At 33.7% G+C, this 14,912-nt stretch overlaps 2 protein-coding genes across 4 annotated transcripts; both read left to right on the top strand.

The window, feature by feature from the left end:
* Positions 1-3,915: 3,915 nt before the first annotated feature.
* LOC135206439 (cuticle protein AM1159-like) lies at positions 3,916-5,068 on the top strand. 2 transcript variants are annotated; one of them, XM_064237818.1, is made up of 3 exons: positions 3,916-4,039; positions 4,379-4,620; positions 4,740-5,068. In XM_064237818.1, exons 1-3 carry the CDS (start codon positions 4,031-4,033, stop codon positions 4,972-4,974), a joined length of 486 nt encoding a protein of 161 aa, XP_064093888.1. In that variant the 5' UTR covers positions 3,916-4,030; the 3' UTR covers positions 4,975-5,068. The 2 variants fall into 2 exon arrangements, with proteins under 2 accessions (XP_064093888.1, XP_064093887.1); XM_064237817.1 differs by having other exon boundaries at positions 3,933-4,062.
* Positions 5,069-8,355: 3,287 nt separating this feature from the next.
* On the top strand, positions 8,356-9,517 carry LOC135206438 (cuticle protein AMP1A-like). 2 transcript variants are annotated; one of them, XM_064237816.1, is made up of 3 exons: positions 8,356-8,484; positions 8,837-9,078; positions 9,197-9,517. In XM_064237816.1, the coding sequence occupies exons 1-3, from the start codon at positions 8,476-8,478 to the stop codon at positions 9,426-9,428; spliced, it is 483 nt and encodes a 160-aa protein (XP_064093886.1). In that variant the 5' UTR covers positions 8,356-8,475; the 3' UTR covers positions 9,429-9,517. The 2 variants fall into 2 exon arrangements, with proteins under 2 accessions (XP_064093886.1, XP_064093885.1); XM_064237815.1 differs by lacking the exon at positions 8,356-8,484 and having other exon boundaries at positions 8,810-9,078.
* The last annotated feature ends 5,395 nt before the right edge of the window (positions 9,518-14,912 follow it).

The following is a 14,912-nucleotide window of genomic DNA, read 5'->3' as shown; positions in this document are numbered from 1 at the left end:
GGGGATGAATCCAGATCCTCATCACGTATCTGTGAGATGAGGTTTCTACCGTTAGTCAGTATTTCTCCCTTCCCCAAAGGTTGTTTAAAGACCTTAGCAAAATCTCGTAGGGCCTCCATTCCAGTATCGGTCATAACTCCTGAAAACTAATATCCCAGTTCAGAAGCCCAACAACGTTTCTAATATTTGCAGCAAATGTCCGTTGTTGTAAAAAAATACATAATTACGAACTGATATAGCATGCTATCAATGACTGATACTGTATGATTGACATGAAAATAGTCTTTCTTGCGTAAGTTTAGTTATTCTCCATAGAAAAGAAGGGCATTTAAGAAGATCGGAGTAAAGATTGATTATCTAGAAAAAATACTTTCGCCTCCCCACAAGCCCTTGCCATATGAATTAAATTGGGTTGGTGATGCTCATGGAGAGCAGTAAGTATAAATAATGAAAGTGGGACGACATTTACTCTCTACAAGCCTTTTCTTACTAGAATTCACATCTGTAATGTTGCACAATTTAAAATTAATTGTTATGATGGTTTGGAATATGTAGGGAGATGAGTTAGAACTATTATCAAACCAATTGCATTCAGAGAAGAACATGGCCGGACCATAGACTGAAGCAGAAGTCTCGATTATTGGTGAAGTCTCGGAAAAAGAGAAGAGGTCGTCACTGGTTGTAGGATTACCAGGCGATTGAGTCTTCACTTTAAAATAAAGCATTTCGTGCCCTCTGGCATAGAACACTCAACAATACTAAGTGAAAGGGATCGGTACAAAGTTGTTTTTCAAGCGTAGCAAAATCTTCAGAAAGAAAACACATTCGAGAAACATATATGGAAATTTCAAGTTCTATGGTTGTCATTGGACACGTTATAGTTTTATTCATACGACAAAGTGAATATATATTTAGAGTCATGATTAGCCTATACTAGCCACATAGGTTTTACATCAGTGTACAAAATAATGCTATATTTTATATCAGCTTTCACCAAACAGAAACTAACATAGGCGTGGAAGTGGGAGATAATATAGTTAATATAAGATATTTTACAGCGATACGATTCCTTTTGATCTGCACTGATAAATTTCTTGTGTTCAGTTCATTTTTGTACCCTCGGTCTGGTGGGACTAATGTCAGATGTGATTTGATTGTTGATTTCAGGTAACAGAAGAGCGACCTTGGAGCCTTTCAAGATAGTCAGGTGCTATCAAATGGTGGAAGGGCGGTTGCCAGTCATTTCTGGTACTTTTCGTTCTTGCCTCTTTTCAGTTGAGGCAAATCTTTCTAATTCTGAGGCAAAAGCAAACGAATTAGAAGTTTGGAGAAATATTGGGTGAAATTAAGATCTGACAGTCACCTTATGGCCAACTGCACCATTAGTCTTTCACGTGGTGCCTGCGGCCAAATTAATGTCAAATTTAATGTTAGTGTTGGATGTGAGTAACAGAATACAAGAATAAAATTGCTTTGAGAGAAGAAATGAAAATTATTTGCAAGTATTATCACACTGATAAGGAATGATTTCACATGGAAACTATATATATACATACATACATGCATATATATATATATATATATATATATATATATATATATATATATATATATATATATATATAATAATTATCACATCACCGTGATTCATATAGATCATTCGAGCTACAAATGTCCTTTAATATCTAATTCGCTCTAACGGAATGATATATTTTTCATATATGTACCGAAGGGGAATATTTTAGTTGATAATAATTTCGTCCCCTCATGGGATCGAACCACCGTCCAGTGGACGGGAACGAAATCAGGAACGGCCAGTGACGTTATCCAGTCGGCCAACAGAGAGGCTATAAGTTTTATATCGATTCTGGCCTTACAAATTCACGGTCAACCTCGGTGTTTTCGTAAATAGAATCGATATGAAACCCCCTCTACCATGTTAGCCAATTAGAACGTTTTAACCAAAGTATCCTTGTAATGAATAATTATCACATCACCGTGATTCATATAGATCATTCTAGCTACAAATGTCCTTTAATATCTAATTCGCTCTACCTCAGAATTGATATATTTTCATATATGTACCGAAGGGGAATTTTTTAGTTGATAATAATTTCGTCCCCTCATGGGATCGAACCACCGTCCAGTGGACGGGAACGAAATCAGGAACGGCCAGTGACGTTATCCAGTCGGCCAACAGAGAGGCTATAAGTTTTATATCGATTCTGGCCTTACAAATTCACCGTCGACATCAGTGTTTTCGTAATTAGAATCGATATGAAACCCCCTCTACCATGTTAGCCAATTAAAACGTTTTGACCCAAGTAGCCTTGTAATGAATAATTATCACATCACCGAGGTCGACGGTGAATTTGTAAGGCCAGAATCGATATAAAACTTATAGCCTCTCTGTTGGCCGACTGGATAACGTCACTGACTGTACCTGATTTCATTCCCGTCCACTGGACGGTGGTTCGATCCCATGAGGGGACGAAATTATTATCAACTAAAAAATTCCCCTTCGGTACATTTATGAAAATATATCAATTCCGAGTTAGAGCGAATTAGATATTAAAGGACATTTGTAGCCCGAATGATATATATATATATATATATATATATATATATATATATATATATATATATATATATAATATATATAGCAGGATATCAGGCTACGGGAAAACTCAGAGATTCGGTCTCTATATTCGGTCTCTATCATTACTAGAATATTCGACGTCTCTCGACCCGTGATCACATCAGGTATGTATTACGTTAAAAATAAACTTATAAAAACGAACGAAAATGTCAATGGGAAAATCAGTTACCCTTGAAAGTGTATTCGATTTTACAATTTTCGTTTTTTCTATATTTTCATTTTCAGACAATGGAATACTGTCGTAAATTTAGACTTTCCGATTTTGGGACCAAGGGTCGAGAAATGTCAACTAAAACCAATACTAAATCTAGTATAGACCGAATCTTTGAGTCTTCGTGCTTCCGCTTCCTTCCCCTGCCTAATGCGGTGAGTCTATATAAGTGATGCATTATATATTATATATATTAATATATAATATATATATATTATATATATATTAATATTATAATATTATATATATAATATATATAATATATAATTTATATATTATATATATTAATTATAATTAATATATTATATATATATATATATATTATTAATATTATTAATATTTGCTACAAATGTCCTTTAATATCTAATTCGCTCTACCTCGGAATTGATGTATTTCCCAATATATGTAAACCGGAGGACGAAATCAAGATGACACTGATGTTAACGATTCGGCTAACAAACGAGGTTATAAGTTTATACCGATTCTGACCTTACAAATCACCGTCGAACTCGGTTATTCGTAATTAGAATTGATATCTAACCCCCTCTACCATGTTAGCAAATTCGATCATTTGACGAACGTAGCCATATTATGAATAATTATCAGATCACCGTGATTCATATAAATTATTCGAACTACAAATGTCCTTTAATATCTAATTCGCTTTACCTCGGAATTGATATATATCAATTCAGAAGTAGATATTAAAGGACATTTGTAGCTCTAATAATTGATATGAATCATGGTGATGTGATAATTATTCATATATAATATATATATATATATATATATATATATATATATATATATATATATATATATATTTACACATATGTATTAGTTAAAATTAGAACAATTTGGACAGATACATTGAGAATATCCAAGAAGAGAAAAATGAAATCTGGCTTTTTACTGCAAAATCTAGTCAAACTACAAACTTATAAAAATGACAACACGTTTGGTAACGGTATCTAGTATAACTTTCATTGGCTTATTATAATAGATCCGGAGATCAGCATAGAACCTTTCTTTTGACCTTTTTCCATGATCCTGCAACAAGATCAAAAATAAGGCCTGGCACCTGATGTCGAGGTCGGTAGCGACCCGTATAAAAGCAGTCAGTCAAAAGGATTCGTCACAGTTCCTTTCAATCGTTCGATATGAAGTGTGTAAGTTCATTCTACTCCTTGCTGTAAGATTTCATCTACTGGTTTCAATTAGTGAATAGAATCACGTTGTGTTCACATTGTTGACATATAGTAGCCCTGCATGCTTGATATGAAAGCGTGCAGTTATCTTATTAAATCAAATAACGTTCCAAGAAGTGAAGCATATTTTGTCAAAGTAAATTTTTCAGAGTAAATTCTTATTTTGGATATTTCTTCCTAAACCTCTCTCTCATTTCGGTTCTCCTTTACTACTTTGTAGTATACGGTTTAATTACCAACGTTCGTAACATAAATCTGAAGTCTAATTCCAAAAAAGTGAAATAGGATATGGTCTTACAGGTATTGCTTTCCGTCTTGGCTGCCGTAGCCCTCGCTGCCCCTCAGGGCTACGAGGCTCCAGCTGCTCTCTCTTCCCACGCAAGAAGCGTCGACGCCCCTGTCATCGCCATCGTCAGGGACGAAAGAGTCAGCGGCGACGACGGAAGTTACAACGTCGATGTCGAAACAGCCAACGGCATCGTCTACTCAGAGTCAGGATCACCAGGAGTTGCTGGAGCTGTTGCCAGTTCCGGAAGACTTTCGTGAGTATTTTACATTTCCCACGACAGCTTTACTCAGTAACATCTGCAGAATTTATTATGAACAACTCAAATAATATTTCTTCATATAATTCATTAACATAAACATTCTATCCCCTCAGATACACAGCTCCTGATGGCACCCCAGTGGAACTGACCTTTGTGGCCAATGAGAACGGCTTCCAGCCTCAGGGTAACCACCTGCCGGTGGCTCCCGAGTTCCCCCACCCGATTCCCCAGTTCGTGCTCGACCAGATCGCCTTCGCCGAGGAACAACGAGCCAGGGGCATCATCGAAGGAGCACCACGTGAATCCTCCGTGGCAGCACCATCACGCTCCTACGCCAGTCCTCAGTAATGGATAAGGATAACTCGATGTCATCCAACGATTAATTTATAATAACACAATGTATATTAACTTATTGTAAATAAATACAACTACGAGCATAAAACAGTATTTTCCGTCATACCGTAACACCAAAATCACCCCACCGGTAATATCGTAACTTACGTACTGATATGTATAGATTGCTACTATTTTCTGAATGTAAAGATTGTTTTGTACTTTAAATATGTGTATATGTATGTATGTAAGAATATATCTATGTATGTATGAAGGGGATGAATCCAGATCCTCATCACGTATCTGTGGGATGAGGTTTCTACCGTTAGTCAGTCTTTCTCCCTTCCCCAAAGGTTGTTTAAAGATCTTAGCAAAATCTCGTAGGGCCTCCATTCCAGTATCGGTCATAACTCCAACTAACTAATATCCGAGTTCAGAAGGCCGACAACGTTTCTACTATTCGCAGCAAATGTCCGTTGTTGTAAAAAAATACATAATTACGAACTGATATAGCATGCTATTAATGACTGATACTGTATGCATGCAAATGCTCATCTGCATGTATATCTGAAAGATGTACCTCACAAGGGTAACAGAGATGGTAAAAACAATGATAAACGTGAGACATAAGGAAAAAGCAAATAATAAACACACTTATTAACTAACTAATGCAGGCAGATGGATCAGGAAAAGGAACCGAATGGATATGATTCTAAACTTTAAATGTTCAAGTACATTTAGTGCAATCAACAGAAATCATCACCTGTAAGGAACTGCATGTAGGACGGACGCCTTTATGCTTGAATGAATGTGACCAAAGTCTCTACCATAAAAGGAAATCACGGGGCCACTTTTTATCATGATTGACATGAAAATAGTCTGCACGCGTAAGTTTAGTTATTCTCCATAGAAAAGAAGGGCATTTGAAGAAGATCGGAGTAAAGATTGATTATCTAGAAAAAATACTTTTGCCTCCCCACAAGCCCTTGCCATAGGAAGTAAATTGGGTTGGTGATTCTCATGGAGAGCAGTAAGTATAAATAATGAAAGTGGGACGACATATTTTACTCTCTACAAGTCTTTTCTTATTAGAGTTCACTTCGGTAATGTTGCACAATTTAAAATTAATTGTTATGATGGATTGGAATATGTAGGGAGATGAGTTAGAACTATTATCAAACCAATTGCATTCAGAGAAGAACATGGCCGGACCATAGACTGAAGCAGAAGTCTCGATTATTGGTGAAGTCTCGGAAAAAGAGAAGAGGTCGTCACTGGTTGTAGGATTACCAGGCGATTGAGTCTTCACTTTAAAATAAAGCGATTCGCTCCCTCTGGCATAGAACACTCAACTATACTAAGTGAAAGGAATCGGAACAAAGTTGTTTTACAAGCGTAGCAAAATCTTCAGAAAGAAAACACATTCGAGAAACATATATGGAAATTTCAAGTTTAGAGTCATGATTAGCCAATACTAGCCACATAGGTCTTATATCTGTGTACAAAATAAGGCTTTATTTTACATCAGTTTTCACCAAACAGAAACTAACATTGGCGTGGAAGTGGGAGATAATATAGTTAATATAAGATAGTTTACAGCGATACGATTCATTTTGATCTGCACTGATAAATTTCTTGTGTTCAGTTCATTTTTGTACCCTCGGTCTGGTGGGACTAATGTCAGATGTGATTTGATTGTTGATATCAGGTAACAGAAGAGCGACCTTGATGCCTTTCAAAATAGTCAGGTGCTATCAAATGGTGGAAGGGCGGTTGCCAGACGAAATTTCTGGTACTTTTCGTTCATGCCTCTTTTCAGTTGAGACAGATCGTCCCTAACTTCTGAGGGCAGAAGCAAGCCAAATGAGAATGTTTGGAGAAATATCATGTGAAGTCACCCTATGGTCGACTACACCATTAGTCTTTCACGTGGTGCCTGCTGCCAAATTAATGTCAAATTTAATGTTAGTGTTGGATTTGAGTAACAAAATACAAGAATAAAATTGCTTTGAGAGAAGAATGGAAAATTCTTTGCAAGTGTTATCACACTTAAAACGTATATGCATGTATACCACACACACACACACACACACACACACACACACACACATATATATATATATATATACATATATATATATATATATATATATATATATATATATATATATATATATATATATAGATAGATATAGACATATATATATATATATATATATATATATATATATATATATATATATATATATTTATATATTTATATTTCGAGCTACAAATGTCCTTTAATATCTAATTCGCTCTACCTCGGAATTGATGTATTTTCATATATGTAAACCGGAGGGGAACTTTTTAGTTGATATTAATTTCGTCCCCTCATGGGATCGAACCACTGTCCAGCAGACAGGGACGAAATCAAGATGACAGGGATGTTAACGATTCGGCTAACAAACGAGGTTATAAGTTTATACCGATTCTGACCTTACAAATCACCGTCGAACTCGGTTATTCGTAATTAGAATTGATATCTAAACCCCTCTACCATGTTAGCAAATTCGATCGTTTGACGAACGTAGCCATATTATGAATAATTATCACATCACCGTGATTCATATAAATTATTGGAACTATAAATGTCCTGTAATATCTTATTTGTTTTACCTCGGAATTGATATACATCAATACGAGGTAGATATTAAGGCTCATTTGTATTTCGAACAATTTATATGAATCACGGTGATGTGACAATTATTCATATCTATCTATCTATCTATCTATCTATCTATCTATCTATCTATATATATATATATATATATATATATATATATATATATATATATATATATATACCTACGAATGTGTAGGTGTATGTCGTGTGTATATATATATGGACATAACCGGCTTGGAAATAAAGCTGAAACCTTAGTGGTAATAAGAGATATGTAAATTATGGGTCAGTCTGACTATAATCATAAACATACACGCACACATATATATATGTATATACATATGTATGTGTATATATTGATATTATTATTATATATATACATATACTATATTATATACATATATGTATTATATGTATATATATACATGTATATATATATTATATATATATAATAATTACATGTATATATACATATATATTATATATATATAATTATATATATACACACATATATATTGGTTAAAATAAGAACAATTTGGACAGATACATTGAGAATATCCAAGAAAGAAAAATGAAATCTGGCCTTTTACTTCAAAATCTAGTCAAATGACAAAACAAGCTAAATCGACTTTTAAAAATGACAACACGTTTGGTAACGGTATCTAGTATAACTTTCATTGGCTTATTATAACAAATCCTGATATCAGCATAGGACCTTTCTTTTGACCTTTTTCCATGACCCTGCAACAAGATCAAAAATAAGGCCTGGCACCTGATGTCGAGGTCGGAAGCAACCCGTATAAAAGCAGTCAGTCAAAAGGATTCGTCACAGTTTCTTACAATCGTTCGATATGAAGTGTGTAAGTTCCTTCTACTCCTTGCTGTAAGATTTCATCTATTTGTTTCAATTAGTGAATAGAATCACGTTGTGTTCACATCGTCGACATATAGTAGCCCTGCATGCTTGACATAAACGCATGCAGTTATATTATTAAATCAAATAACGTTCCAAGAATTTACTTATCAAAGTGGAGCATATTTTGTAAAAGTAAATTTTTCAGAGTAAATTCTTATTTTGAATTTTTCTTTCTAAACCTCTCTCTCATTTCGGTTTTCTATTACTACTCTGTAGTATATGGTTTAATTACCAACGTTCGTAACATAAATCTGAAGTCTAATTCCAAAAAAGTGAAATCGGATATGGTCTTACAGGTATTGCTTTCCGTATTGGCTGCCGTAGCCCTCGCTGCCCCTCAGGGTTACGAGGCTCCAGCTGCTCTCTCTTCCCACGCAAGAAGCGTCGACGCCCCTGTCATCGCCATCGTCAGGGACGAAAGAGTCAGCGGCGACGACGGAAGCTACAATGTCGACGTCGAAACAGCCAACGGCATCGTCTACTCAGAGTCAGGATCCCCAGGAGTTGCTGGAGCTGTTGCCAGTTCCGGAAGACTTTCGTGAGTATTTTACATTTCCCACGACAGCTTTACTCAGTCACATCTGTAGAATTTGTTATGAATGACTAATAATATTACATCATTGTATTTCATTAACATCAGCATTCTATCACCTCAGATACACAGCTCCTGATGGCACCCCAGTGGAACTGACCTTTGTGGCCAATGAGAACGGCTTCCAGCCTCAGGGTAACCACCTGCCGGTGGCTCCCGAGTTCCCCCACCCGATTCCCCAGTTCGTGCTCGACCAGATCGCCTTCGCCGAGGAACGAGCCAGGGGCATCGTCGAAGGAGCACCACGTGAATCCTCCGTAGCAGCACCATCACGCTCCTATGCCAGTCCTCAGTAATGGCTAAGGATATCGCGATGTCATCCAATGATTAATTTATAATGACACAATGCATCTTAACTTATTGTATATAAATAAAACTACAAACATAAAAAGTGCTTTACGTCATACTTTAACACCGGACTCATCCTACAAATGCGTTAATATCGTAAGTCCACGTAACCATTAATTGTGCATAAGTCTTATGTATAAGAGCAGCCATTTTTTTTTGGTAAATTACTCAAGTTTTTTGCATATCCAAATTTGGATGATTTGGAACTTTTGCTTTCACTTAGGAAACGGGAGGACCTAGTGATCTGCAAGCTAGACAAGGGCAAAAGAGTTGTATTATTGAATAAGAATGATTATGTCAATAAGATTGAAGACATGCTGTCGGACGCTTCTATGTTTGTAGCTCACGGTAAACCTAACTCTTTAGGCATTTATAAGCGAGAGGATCGTATTAACAGATTCTTAAAAAACATAAAATCTGACAACATTATTGATGATAAAACCTACCAAAAGTTGTATGTAGGCGGTTCTTCCATCAGTATTTTGTATGGGCTACCAAAATTTCACAAAGATGGAATTCCTATAAGACCTATTATGGCAGAGTTAATAGCACTTCTTTTTCGATTTCAAATATCTGGTTTCTCTCCTTAACAAGTGTACTTCTAGTCATTTTATTTTAAAGAATGGTTATGAATTTCAAAACCAAATCATTAGTCAGGATGGTGACCTGTATATGTCAAGCTTTGATGATGAGTCTTTATTTACGAATGTTCCCTTAAACGAGACTATAGAGATTATTTTAAACAGGGTTTTCCCAGATGGCCATTTTACATTTCATGGTTTTACTAGGTCTCTTTTTAAACAACTTCTAGAATTTGATGTGCAATATTCTATGTTTATTTTTGATAAAAAGTTGCACTCTCAGGTAGATGGTGTTACTATGAGTTCTCCATTCAGAACTTTATTAGCAAATCTCGTTATTTCTTTTTTAGAAAAAAAAATCTTAGATTGTTGTCCGTGGTCTTTTAAACCATTGTTTTATGGAAGGTATGTAGACGATACCTTTGTTCTTTTTAAGTATCAGTGGCAGGCCACTCAGTTTTTAGATTTTCTTAATCAGCAACACCGTAACATTAATTTTACTATGGAATTGGAGAAAGATAATTGTTTACCGTTTTTAGATCTTTTAATCACGAGAGTTAATTCTGTTTTTACTACTGCCGTTTACAGAAAGAAAACTTATACAGGTCTTGCAAATAGTTTCTACAGTGCTTGTCAAACCAGTTTTAAATTAAATACCATCTATACTTTAGTGTACAGGGCTCTTAGATACTCGTCCAGTTGGGCCATATTTCATAAGGAGATTGAATTTTTAACTACTTTCTTTCAACAAAATTAATTTCCAAAGGATCTAGTTTTTAGAATCGTCAACAAACTTTTAACTAGTTATTTTCATCCTGACACACCGATTTTTAATGTTCCGAAAAACTTATTTATGCTTCAATCCCTTATATTTTTAACTCAAAATTTTCACATAAACTGAAACAAATTATTGAAACTGAAATATCGTGCATTAATTTAAAATTGATATCAAATAATCCCAGTAAAATTGGCTCCTTGTTTGGCTTCAAGGACCGTCTGCATCCCTTCATGAGATCCAATGTGGTCTTTAAGTTTACATGCCCAGGATGTCCTGGTACTTATATTGGATCAACGAAAAGGTTGTTGCAGATGCGTTATTGTAGTCAGTTAGGGTATAGTTTTAGAACGAGGCAAAGATTGAGTAGACCTGAACATTCAAATATAAAAAATCATGCTATCAATTGTAAAATTGAGGTCAAGAAGCAGCACTTTACCATATTAGGGTATTCTAAGGATGCAGATTAATCTGACTACCCTAGAGTCATTATATATTAAAAGACTCCTCCCATCGTTAAACGGTGGTTGCTCTTCTGCTCAAATATATTCGGCATAGTCGTCTTGGGAGGTTGGTGTTCCTTCTTTGTTCATTCTATCTTCTTCCGTTGTACCTGGAGGTTGGTGTAACAGCAGTTGTTTTTACTTTGCTTCCTTTTTTTTTTGGTCTTTTAATGTTTTTTAATTATCTTTTTAAGAATCCTGTGTATTTTTACTATTTTAAATGTTATTATTTTGTCATTTTGCAGACTGATGATGCACATAGTCATGTGCGAAACGTTTCTTAATGAATAAATCTTCTTTTAAAACATCCATGTGTCTTCGGCTTTCCTGAATTGATGTCTGAGAATCATACTTCAGATAGTATATATATATATTATTTATGATAAATATATATGTATATATATATACTATATATATATCTATATATATATAATATGATATACATATATATATGGTATAATAATATATATACATATATATATATATATCTCTATATATAATATATATATATAGATATATCTATCTCATTATATACCATAATTCTATTCTATATATAATATACAATATATATATATATATATATATATATATATATATATATATCTCTATATATATATATAATAATTGTCTATATAGATTTTTACCCAAATGTTCAAAATTTATAATAATCTATAATATATTTATATATAGATCTATATATATATATTATTATATATATATATATATATGTGATATATATTATGTAATCTGTATATATATGTATAGGTATGGATATGTATATATATATTATTATATATGTATATATGTAAAGTGATGTATATATGTATATTATGTATATGTATGTATGTATATATATATATATATACTATATCATAGGTATATATATATATATAGTATCTATATATTATATATATATATATTATATATATATATATATATATAGGTATATTAGATATATTACATCTATATATATATATATATATATATATTATATATATATAGTAGTATATATATATATAAAGTTTTTTGCCACGAAGGAAAAAAATTAAAAAGCGAGATAGCCAAGTACTTTCGGTCCTGTTCGGACTCTTTACTGTGGCAAACTGATTTTACAAAGAACAACATAGTCAAAAGAAGGCTTGCTTAATATACAAACTGACACTACAATATTAGCCATAAGGGCGATTTTCACTCTACAGAAGGGAGGAGCCGCCTGAGGCTAGCCACATCTTGAAGGATACACACAGTAAACAAATGATTCTTCCAGAAAAACAGTACGTACATTTTGAAAAGACAGGGAGCATATACAATTTAATATCATGAATTTTTACCACAAATTTTCCCAAAAAATTATTATTAATGAAAAAGACGAAAAAAAAATATAATATATAGACATCGAGCAAGAGAAAGAGGGAGAGAGAATATCGAACCAGAGAGAGAGAGAGAGAGAGAGAGAGAGAGAGAGAGAATAAAATAATAACTATATACATATGGGATTAATTTATTAGTTGTTCATTTATTTTAAGGTCCTTCATAAACATCTTACAAATATATGGGTCCAAATGGTACATTCCCAGACTAAGATTTAGGTTGTTTTTATTAGTGATTTGTATATTGCCGATTCCAGTAAATTTCTTGAAACATAATCATTAGATCTAGCAATTACCGAGGTATCGCCCCAATTAATACAAAGAGATTTTTCACTCAGATGGATAAACAGTGCATTTGAAGTCTGGGCTGTTCTAACTGAATACATGTTGCTTAATACGTACACATAAATTTTTACTTGACTGACCAACGTAAAACGATGGGCAATCCTTACAAGGAATTTTGTAAATGATGTTGTTATTTGTTACGGGACTATTCTTAATTAGCATATCTTTAATGGTATTGTTATAAGAGAACACTACATTAACATTAAACGATTTAAATATTGATTTTATGGTTTCAAATCCACGAAAATAAGGTAAGCTAAGTACATTTTTAGGCATTTCTTTTTCATTAATAGCATCATTATAAATCTTTTTGTGAGCTTTTTGATAACATAAATCAATTACATGAGGTGGGTAGTAGAGATCGTTTCCTATCTTTTTTATGTATTCTATTTCTTGGTCCAGATATTGTGGACTCGTGATACGCAAAGCGCGTAGGAACATAGAAGAAAAAATTGAAATTTTAATATTAAGATGGTGGCCAGAATAAAAATGTACATATATTAAATTATTTGTGGGTTTTCTATAAATACTGAATTTGCATTGGAAAGATTCTCTATGTATTAATACATCTACGAAAGGGATGACATTGTTATTTTCAATTTCAACAGTGAATTTTATGGATGGCACTAAATTATTCAATTTAGACAGTAAATCATTTACATCGATACCACCAGGTAAGACTACTAAGATATCATCGACATATCGGTACCATTTTAAGGGGATAAGTGTGATATTCGGGAGGTGTTGTCTCTCAAAAATTCCATATATAAGTTTGAAAGGAGAGGTGATAAAGGGTTACCCATGGCCATACCAAATATTTGTTGGTAATATTCTCCATTAAAAATAAATCTGCAATCACAAATACATAACTTGATTAAGGAAATTATGTGACTAACGGACATAGCCAATTTATGCAGTACAAGTTCATTACTTAAATATTCTAGCACAGAGTCAATAGGGACTTTTGTAAACAAAGAACATACATCAAAACTGACAAAAATATCGCTAGCGTTTAGTACAATGTTATTTAATTTTTCCAGAAGATCAAGAGAATTCCGGATGTGTGAATTAGATACAGTTCCTAGTAGCGGGGATAACAGTTTAGTAAGATATTTAGATAGTTTATAAGCAATTGATCCTACAGTACTAATAATTGGGCGCATAGGTTTGTTTTCCTTATGAGTTTTGACTAGGCCATATAAATAAGGTAATGAGGGACACTTTACAGTGAACTTACACAGAAGTTCTTTTTTATCTTTAAGAATTTGTTTGATATTGATATTAAAGTTTTTTATTACTTGGTCAAACGGATTTTTTGCGAGTTTTTTGTAAGTTATTTCATCCTCTAGTAAAGTATGCATGTGTGATATGTAGTCAGTTTTGTCAAGAACCACTAAACTATTGGATTTATCAGCCTTGGTAATGTGTAAGCTATTATCATTCTTCAATTCTTTTAAACTTTTTCTGTAGCAAGCGGGGTTGTCCTTCTTCATTTGTAACAAACCCTCAGCTTTATCAATAGCGACATCTCTATATAAGTTTGAAAAATACTGTGACCTACCACAAAATCATTTAGACATTATCAAAGGCATGACATATAGTGCTACGCATGCCTTTCATGAAAATAACTTCCCCGCTCGCTACAGAAAAAGTTTAAAAGAATTGAAGAATGATAATAGCTTACACATTACCAAGGCTGATAAATCCAATAGTTTAGGGCGAGTCATACACGTTCAGTGGCTGGTGTGATATAATAAAAAAAATGAAAGCTCAAATAGTTCTTATCAAAGGTGATGATACTAGCGACATCCACTTTGGGGACAAAGCTTTCTCTCTTTTCATTCTACGCTATTCCTTA

Source organism: Macrobrachium nipponense, chromosome 31, assembly GCF_015104395.2.
Source record: "Macrobrachium nipponense isolate FS-2020 chromosome 31, ASM1510439v2, whole genome shotgun sequence".
Classification (NCBI taxonomy): Eukaryota; Metazoa; Arthropoda; class Malacostraca; order Decapoda; family Palaemonidae; genus Macrobrachium; species Macrobrachium nipponense.
This window is presented reverse-complemented; position numbering and strand designations above follow the sequence as displayed.

Excerpts from the sequence above, each read along its gene's own strand:
- LOC135206439 (XM_064237817.1), top strand. The coding sequence starts at position 3,955 with ATGTCGAGGTCGGTAGCGACCCGTATAAAAGCAGTCAGTCAAAAGGAT. Across the intron at positions 4,063-4,378 it reads AGTTCATTCTACTCCTTGCT|GTATTGCTTTCCGTCTTGGC; the intron begins GTAAGATTTCAT and ends ATGGTCTTACAG. Across the intron at positions 4,621-4,739 it reads GCCAGTTCCGGAAGACTTTC|ATACACAGCTCCTGATGGCA; the intron begins GTGAGTATTTTA and ends CTATCCCCTCAG.
- LOC135206438 (XM_064237815.1), top strand. The coding sequence starts at position 8,825 with ATGGTCTTACAGGTATTGCTTTCCGTATTGGCTGCCGTAGCCCTCGCT. Across the intron at positions 9,079-9,196 it reads GCCAGTTCCGGAAGACTTTC|ATACACAGCTCCTGATGGCA; the intron begins GTGAGTATTTTA and ends CTATCACCTCAG.